Genomic DNA, 20,464 nt, shown 5'->3' on the forward strand with positions numbered 1-20,464 from the left:
GGTACCCATGGGGATGACCTCAACTGAGACCCTGGGTTCATGTCACACTACAGATGACCCCATTGCAGTGTAGATAGACACAGATTCTTTTTTTCTGTCTCTCGTGTGTGTACACACACACACACACACACACACACACACACACACACACACACACACACACTTGCAGGGTGAATTTATACTTGCAGAATTACATCTTAGTTTGCTCAAAAACTGCATGAAACCATGTAAGATTCTGAAAATCCATTTTTGAGATTCGAATCAGTCTGACCATTATGTCACAGACGCCTCACGGCTTCAATACCTTATCTGGGCCGACATGACACCAGTTCTTAAAGTGCACTTGAGAATGTAACTTTTTAAAGTTTTGCGATTTACATATGAAAGAACTGATAACAACATTGTCATTCTAAAAGATGAGAGACTTCAGCAATCCAGGTCTTTTTCAATACATAATTTCAGTTACATCACACTGGAAACTTTTGCTATAAATTGTGTCTTATAATCTTATCCTTCACAATCACCTGATGAAGGAGTAGCGCTTCAAAAGGTAGTGCTTTCAAATAAACCTGTTGGACTATAACCTAGTGTTGTGTGATTTTTAACTGTTTATAAACTGCTAGTGTTGGACTCTACTGCAGTTAGAAACTTCTCCCTATCTACAATGACAAACCCCCATTCATATTTTCGGTCTTTTTCAAGTCATCCTTCACTCTATCTAAGCATAAACGTCCTAACATGTCCAATGTTTCTGATAGCTATAACTCTCCATCCATCTCCTTTTAATTAATCTCTTTGACATGTTATGACATGAGTTTGGGCATCTGGGGCTTGAACTCTGGCCTCTGGCCCAGCGGTGTGCACACCACTATTGCGCTGCAAGAACTCTTACTGCTCAGACTTGTATCATGTTTATTTCCTTCTCCAGTGCCTCATATCCTTTTAGTAATAGGAAGTACGAACTGTGTTTGGCATTTGTATTGTTCTAATTCAAATTGTTATTCAAATTGGAGAGAGCACATACATCAGTTGTAACACTGGAATCAGATCTTTAGCATGCTCATATTATATAATCCATAATGGTACTCTGGCAAATTATATCATACAGTTTCAGTGTGACTATATCATTCTTTATTGAGCTCTCAGTTAACTATGGCAATTCTGGTACATCTTGCTGTACAATCCAGTACGATTGTAACAAACTTAATATACAGTTTCTACTTCTGATTCTACTTTTTATAGATATAAGACACATGAAGTAACAACAGCATTATTATACTAGTGATCAGATCAACACCTCCCAGACTGTCAGACAGTGTTGAATAATTCTTCAATTCCCCATCCTTTCCTTCACCCAACATCATGAGTTATTCCTGTTTAGCAGAAAGTTGTTTCATCTTGTGGTATTCTGATCCCACAAGCAAGATGCACTGCTGTCCTGGCACTGTATATAGTGCTCTAAAGTGTAGTCAAACCAACTATGCTACCTTTCAGTTCGAATGATTAGTGTGACGATATAAATGTCATAGCTTCATGGCTGTGCTTGCTGACACTAAGCAGCATGTGCATTAGCATCTGTAAATGTTACGTCATGGAACACCAACTAGCCACGAAACGACACGACCAGCTATCCTTAGTAGCCACGCACACACACAACAAACAACATGAATTCGACTGGGACAACACTACTATTATAGCGCAAGCCAAGCAGAGAACAGCCAGGGAATTCCTAGAGGCATGGCACTCATCCACAGATTCTATCAACAAACACATCGACCTGGACCCAATCTACCGGCCACTGCAGCGGACAGCAACAGACAACCGGAAGCGGCAGAGACAAACCACTATAAATGCCGAAGGAATCAGCACAGAAGCACTTCACAGGAGGCTCCCAAGCACTGAGGATGTCACCTAGAAAGGGGACGAAACGTTTGCAACAAAAACTCCCAGCTCGGCGAACAAAACCACAACAGTATGGTGTGTCGCAAGTATATCCTTAAGTTTGCTTAAATATTTGTATTTTAATAAATAGTGCCAATTTCTCTAGCTTCTCCCTGCAATAATACTTTCTCAGCTATGGAACAACGATAATGTGTCTCTCCAAAGTCATTTCCATGGCATTGAGATCCTTAAGTAGGGCATTGAAAACTTACTGCAATAATCACTGATCAATGATTTGCAAAGGTTTAGCATTATCTTTATTTTCATACTGTTATATATTAATCCCATGATCTCTGTCTGCCTTTTTTACTGATTTATCAATTTGGACCTTGCACATTTTGAAACCTCCATTACTCAGTACCAAGTGTCTCTACTCCATATAAAGACATATCTTTTCATGTATTTCTTGCTTAATCTTTCTCCAAAATCTGTTGAATTATATTTCATAAAATTAAACTGCACCCAACATTGGCTAAACCTAATCATTCTACTCTCCAGAAATTGCCTGCAATTCTCTCCATAGCTAAATTTGTTAGTTTTTTTTTGTTTTCACTCGAGTTCCAATCATTTATCAACATTGACCTTTTGGAAGCTGCTATTGAACTTCCAGTGGTCTAAAAACATTCGTTAATCACTGTTCTCGCTGTTTTCTGAATCTTGACCACATTTATCAACATTTTGTCTCACCTCCTTTAATATTGGGTTAATTTTATAAACAGGCTTCCTGTTTTGCCTTTTGTCAAATACTTTATATATTACCGACTGATATTTCTTTATCATCACACCCTTTTGATATTCCAACTGACAATTGGGGATTGGTCCCACTGCAAAAGCAAAAAGGAGAATGCAACATCCAAATCCAAAGTCCCAAGATCTCTCATTTCCCTAACTAAACCATCACATGAGAAATGCCAAAGTGCTTCCAGGACGTGGGGAGCCGAAACCTGAGCAAGATCAGTTAGGTTGATCAGAATGAAAGGTTGCTTGTCCAGTCCTGCTGATCCTGTGTCTGCCCACAAGTGGTTGCCTGAACTGTTGAGGGACGTTTATTTTGAGAAGTTATATTACTGCAGTGTAATGCCCTTTTACAGAAGGGAGGAATGAACTCTACGTATGTTAAAGTATGCTGTGCATTTAATTTTAGTGTGAATCATGTGTGTGAAATATTACGTAGAACTTAACCTCTCATTCATCAGAGTTTATAATCTTTCCTTTTGATAGAAGGAGAATATGGCAAGTGTTGAGAAATTGGGTGTATCATGGGAGGTTGCAGAGGGGAAGAGAATGGATGCAATCAGTCTCTCTTTTAAGACCATCCTCTTTAACATCCTTAACTGACCTCATTGCTGAGCTCTGGATGTCCCTATGGGTGGAATTAGAATATAGAGTACCACAGTGCAGTACAGGCCCTTCGGCCCTCGATGTTGTGCCAACCTGTGAAACCAATCTGAAGCCAATCCCTCCTACGCAATTCCATTTTCATCCATATGTTTATCCAATGACCATTTAAATGCCCTTAAAGTTTGTAAAGTCTACTACTGTTCCATGCCCCAGCTACTGAGTAAAGGAACTCCCCTGACATCTGTCTATAACTATCATTCCTAAATTTAAAGCTATGTCTCCTCATGCTAACCAACACTATCCGAGGAAAAAGGCTTTCACTGTCCACCCTATCCAACACTCTGATTATCTTATGTCTCAATTAAGTCACCGCTCAACCTTCTCTCTAACAAAAACAGCCTCAAGTCCCTCCGCCTTTCCTCATAAGACCTTCCCTCCATTCCAGGAAACATCCTTAAAAATCTCCTCTGCACCCTTTTCAACGCTTCCACACCCTTCCTATAATTTGGTGACCAGAACTATATGCAATACTGCCAAGTGCGGCTGCGCCACAGTTTTGTACAGCTGCAGTATGACCTCATGCTCCGAAACTCAATCACTGTACTGATAAAAGCTAACACACCATGTGCCTTAACAGCCCTATCAACTTGGGTGGCAACTTTCAGGGATCTATGTACGTGGGCAGAGGTCTCTCGGCTCATCCACACTACCAAGAATCTTACCATTAGCCCATTATTCTGTAATCCTGTTGCTCCTTCCAAAGTGAATCACCTCACATTTTTCTGCATTAAACTCCATTTGCCACATCTCAGCCCAGCTTTGTCACTTATGTATGTCCCTCTGTAACCTGCAACATCCTTCAGCACTGTCCACAACTCCACTGATCTTAGTGTCATCCACAAATTTACTAACCCACCCTTCTACACTCTCATCTAGGTCATTTATAAACATGACAAACAGCAGTGGCCCCAAAACACATCTTTGCGGTACACCACTGGTAACTGAACTCCAGGATGAACATTTCCCATCACCCACCACCTTCTCTCGTCTTTCGGCTGGCCAACTTCTGACCCAAACTGCTAAATCACCCTCAATCCCATGCCTCCGTATTTTGTGCAATAGCCTATCTTGGGGAACTTTATCAAATATCTTAGTGAAATCTATATCCACCACATCAACTGCTTTATTCTCATTCACCTGTTTGGTTACCTCAGAAGTCAATAGGGTTTGTGAGGCACGATCTACCCTTCACAAAACCATGTTGACTATCCCTAATCAACTTCTCCCTCTCCAGATGGTTAGAAATCCTATCTCTTATAACCTTATACAACATTTTGCCCACAACCAAAGTAAGGCTCACTGGTCTATAATTACCAGAGTTGTCTCGACTCCCCTTCTTGAACAAGGGGACATTTGCTATCCTCCCAGTTTTCTGACACTATTCCTGCAGATGATGATGACGACATAAGGATCAAAGCCCAAGGCTGTGCAATCTCATCTCCCCACCTCCTCCCCCGCCCCCCCCACCCCAGGCTTCCCCCAGAATCTTACGATAAATCCCATCCAGCCGAGAGGACTTATTTATCTTCACACTTTCCAGAATTGCTAACACCTCCTTATGAACCTCAATTCCATCTAGTCTAGTAGTGTGTGTCTCCGTATTCTCCTCAACAACATAGTATTCACATTGAAGAAAGACAAACAAAAAGTATTCATTTAGCGGTTCCCCTATCCCCTCTGATTCTACGCACAACTTCCCACTACTATTCTAGATTGGCCCTAATTTTTCTTTCGTCGTCCTTTTATTCCTGATCTACCGATAGAAAGCTTTAGAGTTTTCCTTGATCCTATCTGCTAGCGGCTTCTCAAGTCTCCTCCTACCTCCTCTTAGCTTTCTCTTTCGGTCTTTCCTGGCTAACTTGTAACACTCAGGCGCCCTAACTAAGCCTTCACGTCTCATCTGAACATTTAGCCGCTGCCTTCCTCTTGACAAGAGATCCAACTACTTTAGTAAACCACAGCTCCATCACTCGACCACTTGCTTATCAAGGACACGCAGTAGCTGTTCCTTGAATAAACTCCACTTTTCAAGTGTGCCCATCCCCTGTGGTTCCCTTCCCCATCCTATGCATCCTAAATCTAGCCGAATTGCATTATAATTGCCTTTCCCCCAGCTATAACTCTTTCCCTGCAGTATATACCTGTCCCTTTCTGTCGCTAAAGTAAACATAACAGAATTATGGTCACTATCACCAAAGTGCTCTATTGCCAGAGGAACTTGCTTTGTTACATGAAGAGACAACTGTTTTTTCATTGAGGTTGTAATCTAAATCACTTAGTCACAGAGAGATGTACAGCACAGACACAGATCCTTTGGTCCAACTCGTCCATGCCGACCAGATATCCCAACCCAATCTAGTGTCACCTGCCAGCACCTGGTCCATATCCCTCCAAACCTTTCCTATTCATATACCCATCCAGATGCCTTTTAAATATTATAATTATACCAGCCTCCACCGCTTCCTCTGGCAGCTCATCCCATACACATACCACCCTCTGAGTGAAAAGTTGCCCCTTTTATATCTTTCCCCTCTCACCCTAAACCTATGTCCTCTAGGTCTGGACTCCTTCACCCTAACGAAAAGACTTTGTCTCTTTATCCTATCCATGCCCCTCATGATTTTATAAATTCTATAAGATCACCTCGGCCTCCGACGCTCCAGGGAAAATAGCCCGAGCCTATTCAATCTCTCCCTGTAGCTCAAATCCTCCAACCCTGGCAACACCCTTGTAAATCTTTTCTGAACCCTTTCAAGTTTCACAACATCTTTCCGATAGGAAGGAGACCAGAGTTGCACGCAATATTCCAACAGTGGCCTAACCAATGTCCTGTACAGCCGCAACATGACCTCCCAACTCCTGTACTCAATACTCTGACCAATAAAGGAAAGCATACCAAAAGCTTTCTTCACTATCCTATCTACCTGCGACTCAACTTTTAGGGAGCTATGAACCTGCACTGTAAGGACTCTTTGTTCAGCAACACTCCCTCGGACCTTACCATTAAGTGTGTAAGCCCTGCTAAGATTTGCTTTCCCAAAATGCAGCACCTCACGTTTATCTAAATTAAATTCCATCTGCTGCTTCTCAGTCCATTAGCCCATCTCATCAAGATTTCGTTGTAATCTGAGGTAACCTCCTTCGCTGCCCTCTACGCCTCCAATTTTGGTGTCATCAGCAAACTTACTAACTGTACCTCTTATGCTCACATCCAAATCATTTATAGAAATGAAGAAAAGTTTTGGACCCAGCACCAATCCTTGTGGCACTCCACTGGTCACAGGCCTCCAGTCTGAAAAACAACCCTCCACCACCCCCCTCTGTCTTCTACCTTTGAGCCAGTTTTGTATCCAAATGGTGAATTCTCCCTGTATTCCATGAGATCTAACCTGCTCACCAGTCTCCCATGGGGAACCTTGTCGAACGCCTTACTGAAGACCATATAGATCTCATCTACTGCTCTGCCCTCATCAATCCTCTGTTACTTCTTCAAAAAAACTCAAGTTTGTGAGATGTGATTTCCCACATATAAAGCCATGTTGACTATCCCTAATCAGTCCTTGCCTTTCCGAATACATGTACGTCCTGTCCCTCAGGATTCACTCCAACAACTTGCCCACCACCGACGTCAGGCTCACTGGTCTATAGTTCCCTGGCTTGTCCTTACCACCCTTCTTAAACAGTGGCACAACATTAGCCAACCTCCAGTCTGCCAGCACTTCCCCTGTGACTATCGATGATATAAATATCTCAGTAAGAGGCCCAGCAATCACCTCTCTAGCTTCCCACAGAGTTCTAGGGTACACCTGATCAGGTCCTGGGGATTTATCCACTTTTATGCGTTTCAAGCCATCCAGCACTTCCTCCTCTGTAATGTGGACATTTTTCAAAATGTCACCATCTATTTCCCTACATTCAATATCTTCCATGTCCTTTTCCACAGTAAATACTCGTTTAGTATCTGCCCTATCTTCTGTAGCTCCATACAAAGGCCACATTGCTTATATTTGAGGGGCTCTATACTCTCTGTAGTTACCCTTTTGTCCTTAAGGTATTTGTAAAAACCTTTTTGGATTCTCCTTAATTCTATTTGACAAACTCATGTCCCCTTTTTTCTCTCCTGATTTCCCTCTTAAGTATACCCCTACTGCCTTTACACTTTTCTAAGGATTCACTCGATCTCTCCTGTCTATGCCTGACATATGCTTCCTTCTATTCCTTAACCAAACCCTCAATTTCTTTAGTCATCCAGCATTCCCATGCCTACCAGCCTTTCCTTTCACCCTAACAGAAATCTACTTTCTCTGGATTCTCATTTATCTTATTTCTGAAGGCTTCTCATTTTCCAGCCGTCCCTTTACCTGTGAACATTTGCCCCCAATCAGCTTTTGAAAGTTCTTGCCACTTCTGCATTGGAACATAACAAAACGTGGGGAGTGTGATTGAAGTTATAGAGATGCCTCATCAGCTGATAACCCCATTTGTGTAGATGCCAACAGTGTTCAGATCTTGGCATTGTAGTGTCTCGTATGTCTCGGTAATTATGATCTGTAATATATAAGTAGAAGCTAAAAATATTTTCCCCTTGGAAATGGGGTGGGAATTGACTGTCCCCTTTTTTTGTGATTTAATATTTTTGCAGTGGGTGTTTAGAACCTCTCACTGCTGTTTTTTTTTATGTACTTTAATCTTGACAAAATCTCAAACAATTCATAATGGAATTCCAAAGACAGATCTGCACTGTTTCTTACCTTGACAAACTATTCCCTCTTTGTGTACTTCCCTCAGAACTGTGTTAACCCAAAACAGCCATGCCTTTTCCATTCTGTCAGAGCAATGCCGGGTTTAGTCCTGTTGTGAGTCTACAAGTGATTCCTCACTGAAAACTCAGCTTTTATTCCAATATGTAAAATGCACAGGATGATTTAAGGCGATATACAAAGTGACTTAACAGAATTCTCAAACTGTTTGGCAATCACTTAAAGGTTAACCTGTTTCTGGATTCTGGTTGAGGGAAGAATGTTTGTTTGAATGTAACAACACTCTGCTTTTGGAGATGTGCAGCTGGGGTCTTTGGTTTAAGTCCCATCCAGAGGAGACCACCTTGCAGTGCAGCACTTATCCAAGCGAAAGGATGACAGAGCAGTGGGCTCAGCAGAGAATGGAGCTTGGTTCAGAACAGGAAAGGAAGTAACAGTTAAACTGACATTCTGCATCTGATTTGGAGAACCAAAATGAGCAAACCCATTCCAAAAGATGAAAGACTTCATCTAAGTTTGTTCAATATATCTTTTCAGATGCATGATATTGTAAGCTTTTGCTCTAAATTCTGTGTTTCATGGTTCTGCTTCACAACCACCTGATGACAAAGCAGCACTTTAAAAGCTAGTGCCTCCAAATAAACCAGTTGGACTATAACCTGGTGTTGTGATTTTTAATATCCTATAGCTGCTGAGAGACAAGGATGTCACTTTCTTTTTGCTACTTAGAACTATCTTTGACAGTTGATCAGTTCCTTCATTCTGTCAGTCTGGATGTGCATTATTGCAGCTTGACTAATCTGTATGTGCTTTAGATGTACAGAATCCATAATATGGAAGCATCTAACTCATTAGCTCGCCCTGTTACTTTCGTATCATGTCCACCATGATAACTACCTGAGACTACTGAAGTGATGTGGAGACTACTTGGAATGGACTTGAGGGTGTTGTGATTAGTTAAGGCATTATATCGTGACAACTGCAGGTTTGAGCCATTAATTCCCTCCATAATGGTTCTGCAATCAGTACTTTTTTTTAAATGGAAGAAGAACGTTAAAGAAAGTAGATGCAGGAGGAAGACATTTAGCCCCTTGATTGAATAAGATCACAATTGATCCACCCCAGGCCTAAATTCCTGACAGGGCAGTTCATCATAGACTTTAACTCCATGCTATCTCAGAAATAAATCTATATTTTTGAATATGTGATCTAACCTTCTCTCCAACTCTCTGGCTAGAGATTTCCAGACATTAAGTACCCTCTGGGAAATGAATATGGCAGATGGTGATGTTTGAATTTAATGATTAAAAAATCTGGAAGTAAGAGTTTGTCAATGGCAATGAAACTATTGGTTCACTATGATTCACTAATCCTTTTTCAGGAAAGGAAACTGCCATCCTTACCTGGTCTGGCCTACATGTGACTCCAGACCCACAGCAATGAGATTGATACTTAACTGTCCTCTTGGCCATTAGGGCATAAATGCTGACCTAGCCAGAAATCCCCATTCCTGTCAATGAATTAAATAAAAACTACCTTGCACCTCTGCTTTCTCATTTTGTTTTGATACTTTTAAACCTGTCTAACAATTGAACCCTCCCCCTGACTAGTTTAAAATGGCAGCGCAGTGGCTCAATGGTTAGCACTACTGCCACACTGTGCCAGAGACCCGGGTTCAATTCCAATCTTGGGTGACTGTGTGGAGGTCACACTTCCTCCCCATTTCTGCATGGGTTTTTTTCTCTGGGTGCTCCAGTTTCCTCCTGCAGTCCAAAGATGTGCAAGTTAGGTGGATTGGCCATGCTAGATTGCCCATAGTATTCAGACATGTTAGGTTAGCCATGGGAAATGCAGGGTTACAGAGATGGGGTAGAGAGATGGATCTGGGTGGATGATCTTCACAGGGTTTGTATGGACTTATTGGGCTGAATGGCTTGTTTCAATGCTTTAGGGATTTTATTCTATCCTACAACCATCGTTAAATAGTTTGTCAAAACACTGCTCTCAACATGGTTCACATGAAACCTGTCCCAATACAAGAAGTCCCTTTTCCCAATGCTGCTGCCAGTACTTCGTGAAATGGAACCCATTTCTCCCACGTCACTCTTCAAGCCACATGTTTACCTCTAATCTTTTTTGCTCGATGTCAGTTTGCATTTGGCTCATGTTGTGATCCAGAGATTATTCTCTTGTGGTTTTCTTTTTTTAATTAACCCCAAACTGCTTGTAATCCCTCAGCAGACCGTAAGATCAGTCCACCATGTGCTCCAGCCAAGAACCTGTACAGTTGAAGCAAGATTTCATTCCTCCTATACTCTTTAATTTTCTTCTGATGATAAAGGCTAATGTTTCATACTAATTGCCTTGCTAATAGCTTGCTGTACCTGCATGTTAGCCTTCAATAACTTATTGACAAAGACACCCAAATCCCTTTGCACATCTACACTTTCCACCTCTATCCTTACCATCCGATTAGCAATTCACAAATACTCAACGTAGTTTCTATCAAAGTGGATGATTACATTTTTTTCCATATTATATTCCATCTACCATGTTCTTCCCCAGTCATTAAGTCTGTCCAAGTCCTTTTAAAAATATTTTACATCTTCTTCCAAACTTTTCCTAGTTAGCAGTGTAAAAATCTGCAAATTTGAGAATATTGCATTTTGTTCTTGTGTGCAAATCATTAATATAAGAATAGTCAGGGAGGTTATGTTGAAGATGTACAGAAGGGTTAGGCCACAGCTGGAGTACTGTATGCAGTTCTGGTCACCACGCTGTAGGATGGATATGATTGCACTGAATGGGTGCAGAGGAGATTCACCCGGATGTTGCCTGGGATGGAGCACTTTAGCTATGAAGAGAGGCTGGATAAGCTCAAGTTCTCTTTGGAGCAGAGGTGAATGAGGGAGACCTGGTAGTGGTGTATGTGATTGAGGAACATGGACAGGGTAAGTACAAAGCAGCTTTTCCTTTAGTTGATAGGTTAGCAACAAGGGAACACACTTTTTATAAGAAGGTAAGAAGTTTAAAGGGAGTTTGAAGAAAATGATTTTCACCTAGGTAACGGGAAGTCTGGAATGCAGTACCTGGGGGGGTAGTTGGTCGAGAGTGCACTTTGGCGAGCACTTGAAATGGTCTAACATTCAAGGCTATGGGCCTAGTGCTGGAAGGTGAGACGAGAATAGTATTAGTATAGTTTTGGCAGTACAGAGTTGATGGGCCAAGAGGCATCTTCTGTACTGTATGATTCTGTGAACTATACACCAATCGCGCACCTGTGTTTGTGACATCACACTTCAGCTCTAACAGGTTGAAGGGGCTGTCTGCCCCACTTTTATCTCCTGCCGCCACTACTCATACAGCTCTGCTCTTTAAAGCTGCTCCTCTGGCATGCGCTTGACTGTTTCAGAAGCAGTCCGTCTCCAAATGTCGCAGCACTTGGACAATGTCCAGGGTTTGGGTGACAAGCACCAAGTAACATTCATGTTACACAAATGCTAGGCAACAACCATATTGAACGAAACAAGAATTTAGCCATCGCCTCTGACATTCAATGATATTTCCATCAATGAATGAATGATTTGTCACCTGTGTTTTACAGTGAAATATAAAAGTGAAAATATTTCATCTGGTGTTGTTTTGATAGTTTTAAGAATAGAAAATGAAAAGATATAGCTTAAAGAGGAATCAATCTGCACAATAGTTTTGAGCTGACTCAGAACCACCACTACTTTACCTGAGCCAACTAATGTTTAAGGCGCCAATTCTCAGGTTTCATCTTTCGCCACTGGGTTGGTTCACCTTTGCCACTGCCCACACTGGGCACACCAACATTGGAGACTATCAATGCAGTCGATGTTGCTGTGGTGCTCTCTTGCCGCCACTTCACCGCTGGGCCTACCTTGCTGACTCCACCTCGGGGCTCTCTTTCTGCACTGGGCTCACTCCAAACCAAATCAACCCCCTGCCCCACCCAATGATTCTTGCTGCCGCTACCACTCATGTTGGAAGGCCATGTCTGCTCTCACCATGCCAAAGATGCCAATAAAGGCTTTTAAAGAGGAAAATAGACAAAAAAAAGAGGGAGGAAACCAGAAACAAAAAGACAAAGGGGACGGCACCCAGACCAGGAGCTCTAGCATAGTGCCTCTGCTCTGCTATCTTCGCCAATTACCAGGTGAATTCCCCACAATCAACGTCTTGAGGGTCACCATTGAGAAGAATTTGAACTGCCCTAGCCATATAAATACTGTAGCTCAAAAACACATCAGGAGCAAGGGTTCCCTTTGTTCTACACAGCAGTGGGGGCAACTGCCTTAGTGATATTATTGCCAGCCTGTTAATCCAGAGACCCAGGTAACATTCTGGGGACCCTGTTCGAATCCTGCCATGGCAGATGGTGGGATTTGAATTCAATAAAAGCCTGGAGTTAAAAGTCTAATGACAACTGTGAACCAATTGTCGATTGTCTGGAAAACGCGTCTGTTTCAGTAATATCCTTCAGGGAAGGAAATTGCCATCCTTCCTTGGTCTGGCCTGCATGTAACTCCAGAGCCATAGCAATATGGTTGATTCTTAATTGCCCTCAGGATAATCCAAGATGAGTATTTAAAAAAAAGCTTATCCACTGCAAAATGTTAATCGGTAGTGTAATGGGATATTCACCACTTGCTCTCTTGAGTGTAGCTCCAACAACACTCAAAAACCCAACATCATTGAGAACAAAGCAGCCCACTTGGTGGCTCCAGATTCACTCCCAACGCCACTAACACTCAGCAGCAGCACAGAAATCCATCAAAGAGCCTTCCACAATGCCTTGCAAGCTCTCGACCGTCACATTTAGGAGGGCAAGGGCTGCAGATTTGTGGGAATATCGCCATCTACAAATTCCCCTCTAAGGCACTCACTGTCCTGATGTGGAAAAACGTCTGCTCTTCCATTGTCACTGGGTCAAAACCCTAATACGCACTTCCTAAAGGCATTGTGGCCACTAAATGAACTGCAATAGTTCAAGAACAGAGCTCACCATCAGCTTGGCAAGGATACTGAGGAATGCTGACCCAATCAGCAATGTCTGCATCCCATGAATAAAGCTGCTTTACCCACTCTGTCCCGTTCTTTGTAAAGCTGCTGTCCCCATTCTTGCATTCTTACAAAAAGCTGTTTTTCCTACTCTTCATGAAGCTGCCTCCCTCCCTATGTCCGCTTGTGCTGTTGTGGAAGGTGCTGTCCCTGTTCTCCAATGCCTTTTTGGAAATTGATATTCCCACACTCTGTCATGTGTTTCAGAAGCAGTTGTTATCCTTCTCTCTTGCGCTGTTTTAGAAGCTGTTACCCCTGTGCGCACACTGTTTCAGAAGCTGCTAACCTCACTGTCCCTCTCCATTTTAGAGGCTTCTTTGGCTAAGACATCTGTTCAACATTGAACTTATTCCTGTTGTTCATCATGGCTTTGGTACCCTCTGGATAAATCCAAAGGGCTTTCATGGAAGTTTCTAACAGATTGCATAATGTGTAATGGGGGTGTCGTCTTGTGTTTACCTTTCATATTTAGAATGCTTTCTAACTGAATGTTGTGTTTGTTTTCTGATAGCTTCGGTAATGTGATGTTAGACTGTCTTGGAGGCATACAGGATAAAATCACTGTGTGTGCGACTGATGACTCCTACCAAATGACCAGGGAGCGTATGACTCAAGCAGAGGAGGAGACTCGAAGTCGTGGCGCTATAGTTATTAAACTGGGAGGCCGATACAGAGGTATGAAAATCCTGAACTTACTAGTTGTATTCTAGTCAAAGACTCTCCTGACCCGCTGTTCAGTTTTATGACTGACTAGTTTCTGAGCTGTCTATTTAAATTGCCTTCTGAACCTCAGTGTGTGCAAATGCTCTGATCGGTTTGATCAGAATGCTGAACTAGTCTTATTGGTAGTGATGACAGTGCAACTTAATTATAAGTATTTCACCTCTCAGTGAGCTGGAAAATTTAAGGAAAACAAAAATATATGTTTTTCTAAACTTAGGTTGATGGAACAAAAACAGAAATTGATGGAAAAATCTCAGGCAGATCTGACAAGATCTGTGAAGAAAAAACAAAGTTAGTGTTTCTGGTTCAGTGAATTGTCTTCAGAACTGGATCAGAAATGTTAACTCTCCACAGATGCTGCCAGACCTGAGTTTTTCAGCAATTTCTGCTTTTGCTTTCCATCATCCGCCGTTCTTTGGTTATTTTTGTGTAGGTTTATGTACGTTGCAAGGAAAGTGAAAGGACCCCTTAATTTTGTGTTTAGCCCCTTCTGTATTCCGGAATGTTTGAAATTAGCAATGTGGAAAGATTGGGATTCTTCTGAGTCTCCCGCAGCTCCCAGAACTTTTCCAGAGACCTCGCCCCAAAATGTAGTGTATCTGTAAGTTCCCAGGAGTTCTCCTGAGTCCTAATTGCATTGAACTATTAAACAATTCCTGGAACAACCTCCTAAAGCCCCAGTTAGGAGATCTTGTGAATCCCAGTTCAAGGTAACACTTCCTGGCATAAGTGCAGGGAGAAGACTGATCAATGCCTCAGAGGAAATCCAGTTAATGCACTTGTTTCAGGGCAGTTGGCAGAAACCCCCAGTGAAATTTGTAGGAGTGGAATTTGGTGTCATTGTGGGACAGTTTCCTATCAGTCTTTTTTTTTTGTGGTTTGATTCTCTTCAAACTCTTTAGTGTTGCAGCCTTTTAACACCTTCCCACTTGTGTGGCTCCATGTGTAACTGGATCCGACTGTTTACAATTACAGATCAAAATGTTCTCTCGTTAATGATTTGGCTCACTGTTGAGTGACATTTGGAGAATGAGATGTGACAGTCTGTTACACACAACAGCAGAACTCCACTTCTCATTACAGTTTACATTAATGTTAAATATCAATGTGAGTAAAAGTAAACACAAATATACAAGGCTATCGATTCCGAGCCATCCACTCAATCTGGGTGCCCAATCTTTTCTTTATTATTCGTGAGCTTTGTAGGTAATCCTAGCCATAACTCCCATTTATATAATGCATTTAAAATATTAAAGTCTTCCAATGATGTCTACAAGAAGGATACCAAGCAAATATATCACAGAGCCATGTTATGATCCCAACTGATGCTATTCCTGAGCAAGCCAGATCCCAGATTGAAGTCTGGAAAAGTTGTTTGATTTTTTTTTGTTTTACTCAGTCTATCACTGAAACATAAGCATGCAATACCTCAGACTTAGTTTTAACAGCAAAACAGAAGTTTATTATGTAAAATGAATAAAAATGAATTTAAACATTTCAGAACATACGGTAAAATACAATCCCATTAACCCGAAACAGTCCCATAACGATGCTCCCATCTAGAAGGCTTAATTTAACCGTGTCTTTAGTGTCCTGTCTTGAAAATCCTATGCCTCCTCCTGGGATACTCAAATGGCCTGAACTGATGGAATGTAGTGCTGGAGGAGGTTACGTACCTAGCGACAAGACTATGGAAGGGTTGAACACAAGATAAGAGTGTTCAAATTAAGGCATCGCCATACTGGGAGGCAGTGTAAGTCAGTGATCAAAGTGAATTGGACTTGGTGTGAATTGGGCTACCAGAGGAAAAATTATGAATAAGTTGATACTTATGCAAGGTGGGAGGCTAGACAGGAGACCATTGGCCAATGAAATATGTGGCCATTAAAAACATGTAGATTAGAGTGTGTGTTTGCAGGAGATGAGCAGGATTGGGGTGGAGATTCTCAAGGCGGGGCGCATATGTTAACTTGAAATCAAATTGTTTCCAAAATATATAAAAACAGGAAATGACATCACCGGCCTAAGGAAACCCAAATATACAAATAGAAAGCAAGAATTTTCAGCATTGCTTCGCCTGAGGCCCACTGAAGATGTTACCTAGGAGGGTAACGGAATGTCTGAAAATGAACATTGCAGCTTAGCGAGCAAACCTACATCCAAAACCTCAACTTTAGCTACAAATCTTCTCAAAACTCGCTAGAAGCTGCCTCTGAAGAATTGAAAGGTTGACCCTGATTCTCTCCACAGGTGCTTTTCCCAGCACTTTTTAATTTCATATTTCTCACACCCACATTATTTACTTTTGTTATTTTGGTTCAAGCAAATTTGGGCTTATCATCAGGCAAGTTTGCCATCATGAGTTATTCATCGTTAGACACCCCTCCACAGACTCATTTTGAGGAAAACTGCTTGAGACCATCATGTCCCATGATTTGTGCTCAATAAGCTTAACTGCGGTGCACATTTCACTTATCATTCAAGCTGTTGATAAAAACACTGAGGGCCCTCTTGTGGTGAAGTGATAGTGTCTCTACCCCTGAACTGAGACACCAAGGTTCAGGTCCCACCTTTTCCAGAGGTATGTAATAACATCCCCCTACAGATTGATTAGAAAATATAGGTTGATGAAAACAGCTTGCACAATGGATTCCAATTGCCAATAATGAATGCTTAGAGAATTAAATTATGATGATTGCTGCAGCTCTATTAGAAATGTTGCTGCTTAGCGCTTGTATGTTGCAGCCAATTTTCATCAGCTTTTCTTTAACTTCAGTATCCTAATCCTGTCTCTTAACAGCAGCTGAAGATGAAGGATTGGGAAATATCTAGGTGTATGGTGAGCGGCTGCATTAGAAATGTCTGAATGCAATACTGTATTTAGAGGAACTTAATTCACCAGAAAGCCATGATTCTTCTAGGTGATCACCAACTCTTCGAATTGTTCTATTTTTCTTGAACTCATAAATCCTCTCCTAACTCTCCACCCAATGCAGCATCTCTGCTCTTGTTGGCTAGTTTAATACATCTCTTGTCTCTGTTTTAGATGTCTATGGCTCCCAGCCCCTCACTTTTACTATTCCATACCACTTCATTAGCAGGGTAGCCCAAGTTACAGAGACTGCAGTTTGTGCAGAGTTGGTGCCTTATTAGCTCAGTCTCGAATTCTTTGCGATCACCATGTGTAACTATTTGTAATGGCAAGCTTTTCCTCCTAGTCATCTTGGAGCACATAATGTTGTAGATTTGACCATTCTAATCTCAACTTCGTAACAATCTGTTACTTCATTTCCTTGCTTTTACTTCTCCATCTTCACCTACAAGACCCAAATTCTGCCTTACTCTTATCACTCATTTCTGACATGAGTTTTATGTTCTCCCCTCCCAATATATATACTTTCCTTTATAAAACAAACCGAATGTTTAATTTGGACTCCATCTAGTTAAGTCCAACATTCCCAATTTACATTCAAGGTTTATACCTCCCTGCTGTCAGTGTGTTTATTTTTATGTTTAGGACTTTACAATTTACTGTTGACTGTTGCTGATTGGCACTATCTAAGATCATGATTTGGAGATGCCGGTGTTGCACTGGGGTGTACACAGTTAAAAATCGCACAACACCAGGTTATAGTCCAACAGGTTTAATTGGAAGCACTCGCTTTCAGAGCGCTGCTCCTGATCAACCACCTGGTGAAGGAGCGGTGCTCCAGAAGCTAGTGCTTCCAATTAAACCTGTTGGACTATAACCTGGTGTTGTGTGATTTTTAACTATCTAGGATCACGCCAACCCATTCCCTTACCTCCAACTTCACTGGGATAAGGTTCCAGAATTGTATCCTGCAAGATCTGTTACCTTAAAGATATGGAAGAGAGTGAAGAGGAAGAAGAAAAAGTCATGAACGTTTATTGAACACTTAGATTGATTTCATCGTTTTGAACACACGGGAATTGTGGCTGAAATGATTTGTTGTTTGAATAAAGGAATTGATAATGTTCTCTGTTTTTATCAAGAACTTCAGAAATTTGTCCCTGAGAATAAAATCTTGGAATCTTTTTGAAAAGAGGGCAATAACAAGTACTTATTAAAAAAAGTCTTATGGCTAGATCTTTGGTAGACTTTTAGAATATATCTGCTAAAGAGTCTGAGATTTATGAATAAAATGAAAATGATCAAAGGGAGAATAGTAGTTGTCTGATTCAGAAACCATTGAGTGGTCCCTTCCTGTCTCTTTGTTCTCTTCCCTTGTTCCACTGCTTGGTCAGTCACTTTCTGATCATTTGTGCCACTCTCATTCATTGTTATTGCTCACTGCTTATAGACAATGAGTTGATTTGGCGCAACATCTGTATGTCATCCTTGGCAGAGCTGACTGGATCTGAGAAAGAGCACACAGACTGTTTGATTTAGTCAAACCTGTCAGCCACTGTGCTACCTTCCATGTTGCATGGCCTTTCATCTGAATGTTGAAGTATTGTCATCATACCGTCATAGAGCTGTATAGCATAGAAACAGATCCTTCAGTCCAGCTTGTCCATGCCAACCAGATATCCTAAATTAATCTAGTCTCATTTGCCCCATATGCCTCTAAACATTACCAGCCTCCTCCACTTCCTCTGGCAGCTCATTCCATACACGCACCACCCTCTGCATGAAGAAATTGCCCCTTAGGTCCTTTCAAATCTTTCCGATCTCATCTTAAACCAATGCCCCTCATGGTTTTATAAACTTCTATAAGGTCACCCCTTAACCCCTGAGGGTCCAGGGAAAACAGCCCTAGCCTTTTCCTCCTCTCCCTATAGCTCAAATCTTCCAACCCTGGCAAATCTTTTCTGAATTCTTGCAAGTTTCACAACATTCTTCCTATATCAGGGCGAATTGAACACAGTATTCCAAAAGTGGTCTAACCAATGTCCTATACAGCTGCGACATGATCTCCCAACTCTTTTACTTGATGCACTGACCAATGAAAGCGAGCATACCAAATGAGACCTTCACTATCCTGTCTACCTACGACTCTACTTTCAATAAACTATGAACCTGTACTCCAAAGTCTCTTAGTTCAGCAGCAGCCCCAGGACCTTACCATTAAGTGAAATAATCCTGCCCTGATTTGCCTTTCCAAAATGCAGCACCTCACATTTATCTAAATTAAATTCCATCTGCCCACTGGCTCATCTGGTCAAGGTCCCATTGTAATCTGAGGTAACCTTCTTGACTGTCCACTCCACCTCCAATTTTGGTGTCATCTGCAAACTTATGAACTATACCTCCTGTGTCCACATCCAAATCATATATATAAGTAACAAAAAGCAGTGGACCAGCACCGATCCTTGTGGCAGACCACTGGTCACTGGCCTCCAAGCTGATTATCTGCATCTCATTATTTAGCCAGTATCCAATTTTAATTGCTTCCTTTATTGGTCTGTGGAATCTGATGAGAATGGTTTGGTGCCAAGGGATTATTCTGTTTTAAGCAAAGTTACAGTTTTGCTTCCCTTTATCTACCTAGAACAATACAATACAGGAATGGGCCCTTCAGCCCACAATGTTGTGCCGAACATAGCACCAAATTAAACTAAACTCTTCTGCCTGCCCTTGGTCCATAGCTCTCCATTCCTTGGATATTCATGTGCTTATGTAAAAGTCTCTTAAATACCCCTGTCATGTCTGCCTCTACCACCACCCCTGACAGTGCATTCTAGATTCATACCACTCTCTGGGCAAAAACCTGCGCCTCTTCACTCCTTTGAACTTGTCCCCTTTCACCTTAAGTGCATGCCCCTTAATTTTAGACACTTCAACTCAGGGTGTGGTTGGGGGGGGGGTGATCCCTCTCTCAAGTCTCCCCTCAGCCTCCACCATTCCAAAGAAAACTGCCTGAGTTTTTCTACCTTCTCCTTATAGTTTATAAATCTACTGAAGTAAAAAGAGGCAGATGAATATATGGAATAATTCTGATTCCGTTTTATAGAAATCACAAAGATAAGGGCAAACTGAAAGAGTTGCAGTGACTTGGCCACTGACCATAATAATGATGTTCATGTAACAAAGCTGATCATTTTCTCCATTGACTAATTCTTAACTGTCTTCCTGGGTCAAATTCCCCATGTGCTGTACTTTTATCTTTTTAATACTGCTCCAACATTTTTAATTGCAATTATATTGAGTGATGGAAATGGATAACTCAATACCATAGGGCAAGATTATAGCTGGGGCAAAGGCAATTATGAGGCGATTAGGCACGATTTAGGATGCATAGGATGGGGAAGAAAACTGCAAGGGATGGGCACAAAAGAAATGTGGAACTTGTTCAAGGAATACCTATTGCGTGTCCTTAAGTATATACCTGTCAGACAGGGAGGAAGTGGTCAAACGAGGGAACCATGATTTACTAAAGAAGTTGAATCGTTGAATCTCTTGCCAAGAGGAAGAAGGAGGCTTATGTTAAGATTAAGCGTGAAGGCTCAGCTAGGGCATTTGACAGATACAAGTTAGCCAGGAAGGACCTAAAGAGAGGGCAAAGAGGAGCCAGGAGGGGGACATGAGAAGT

The 20,464-nt window shown here is 41.6% G+C and overlaps 1 protein-coding gene across 1 annotated transcript in view; it reads left to right on the top strand.

The window, feature by feature from the left end:
* The window catches only part of ell (elongation factor RNA polymerase II), a 146,146-nt gene that overhangs the window by 79,234 nt on the left and 46,448 nt on the right, over positions 1–20,464 (top strand). Inside the window, exon 4 of the mRNA XM_060846236.1 lies at positions 13,699–13,862. Coding sequence (XP_060702219.1) covers positions 13,699–13,862 — 164 coding nt within the window. The remainder of the gene's footprint in view (positions 1–13,698; positions 13,863–20,464) is intronic.

Source organism: Hemiscyllium ocellatum, chromosome 28 (assembly GCF_020745735.1).
Source record: "Hemiscyllium ocellatum isolate sHemOce1 chromosome 28, sHemOce1.pat.X.cur, whole genome shotgun sequence".
In the NCBI taxonomy this organism is placed as follows: domain Eukaryota; kingdom Metazoa; phylum Chordata; class Chondrichthyes; order Orectolobiformes; family Hemiscylliidae; genus Hemiscyllium; species Hemiscyllium ocellatum.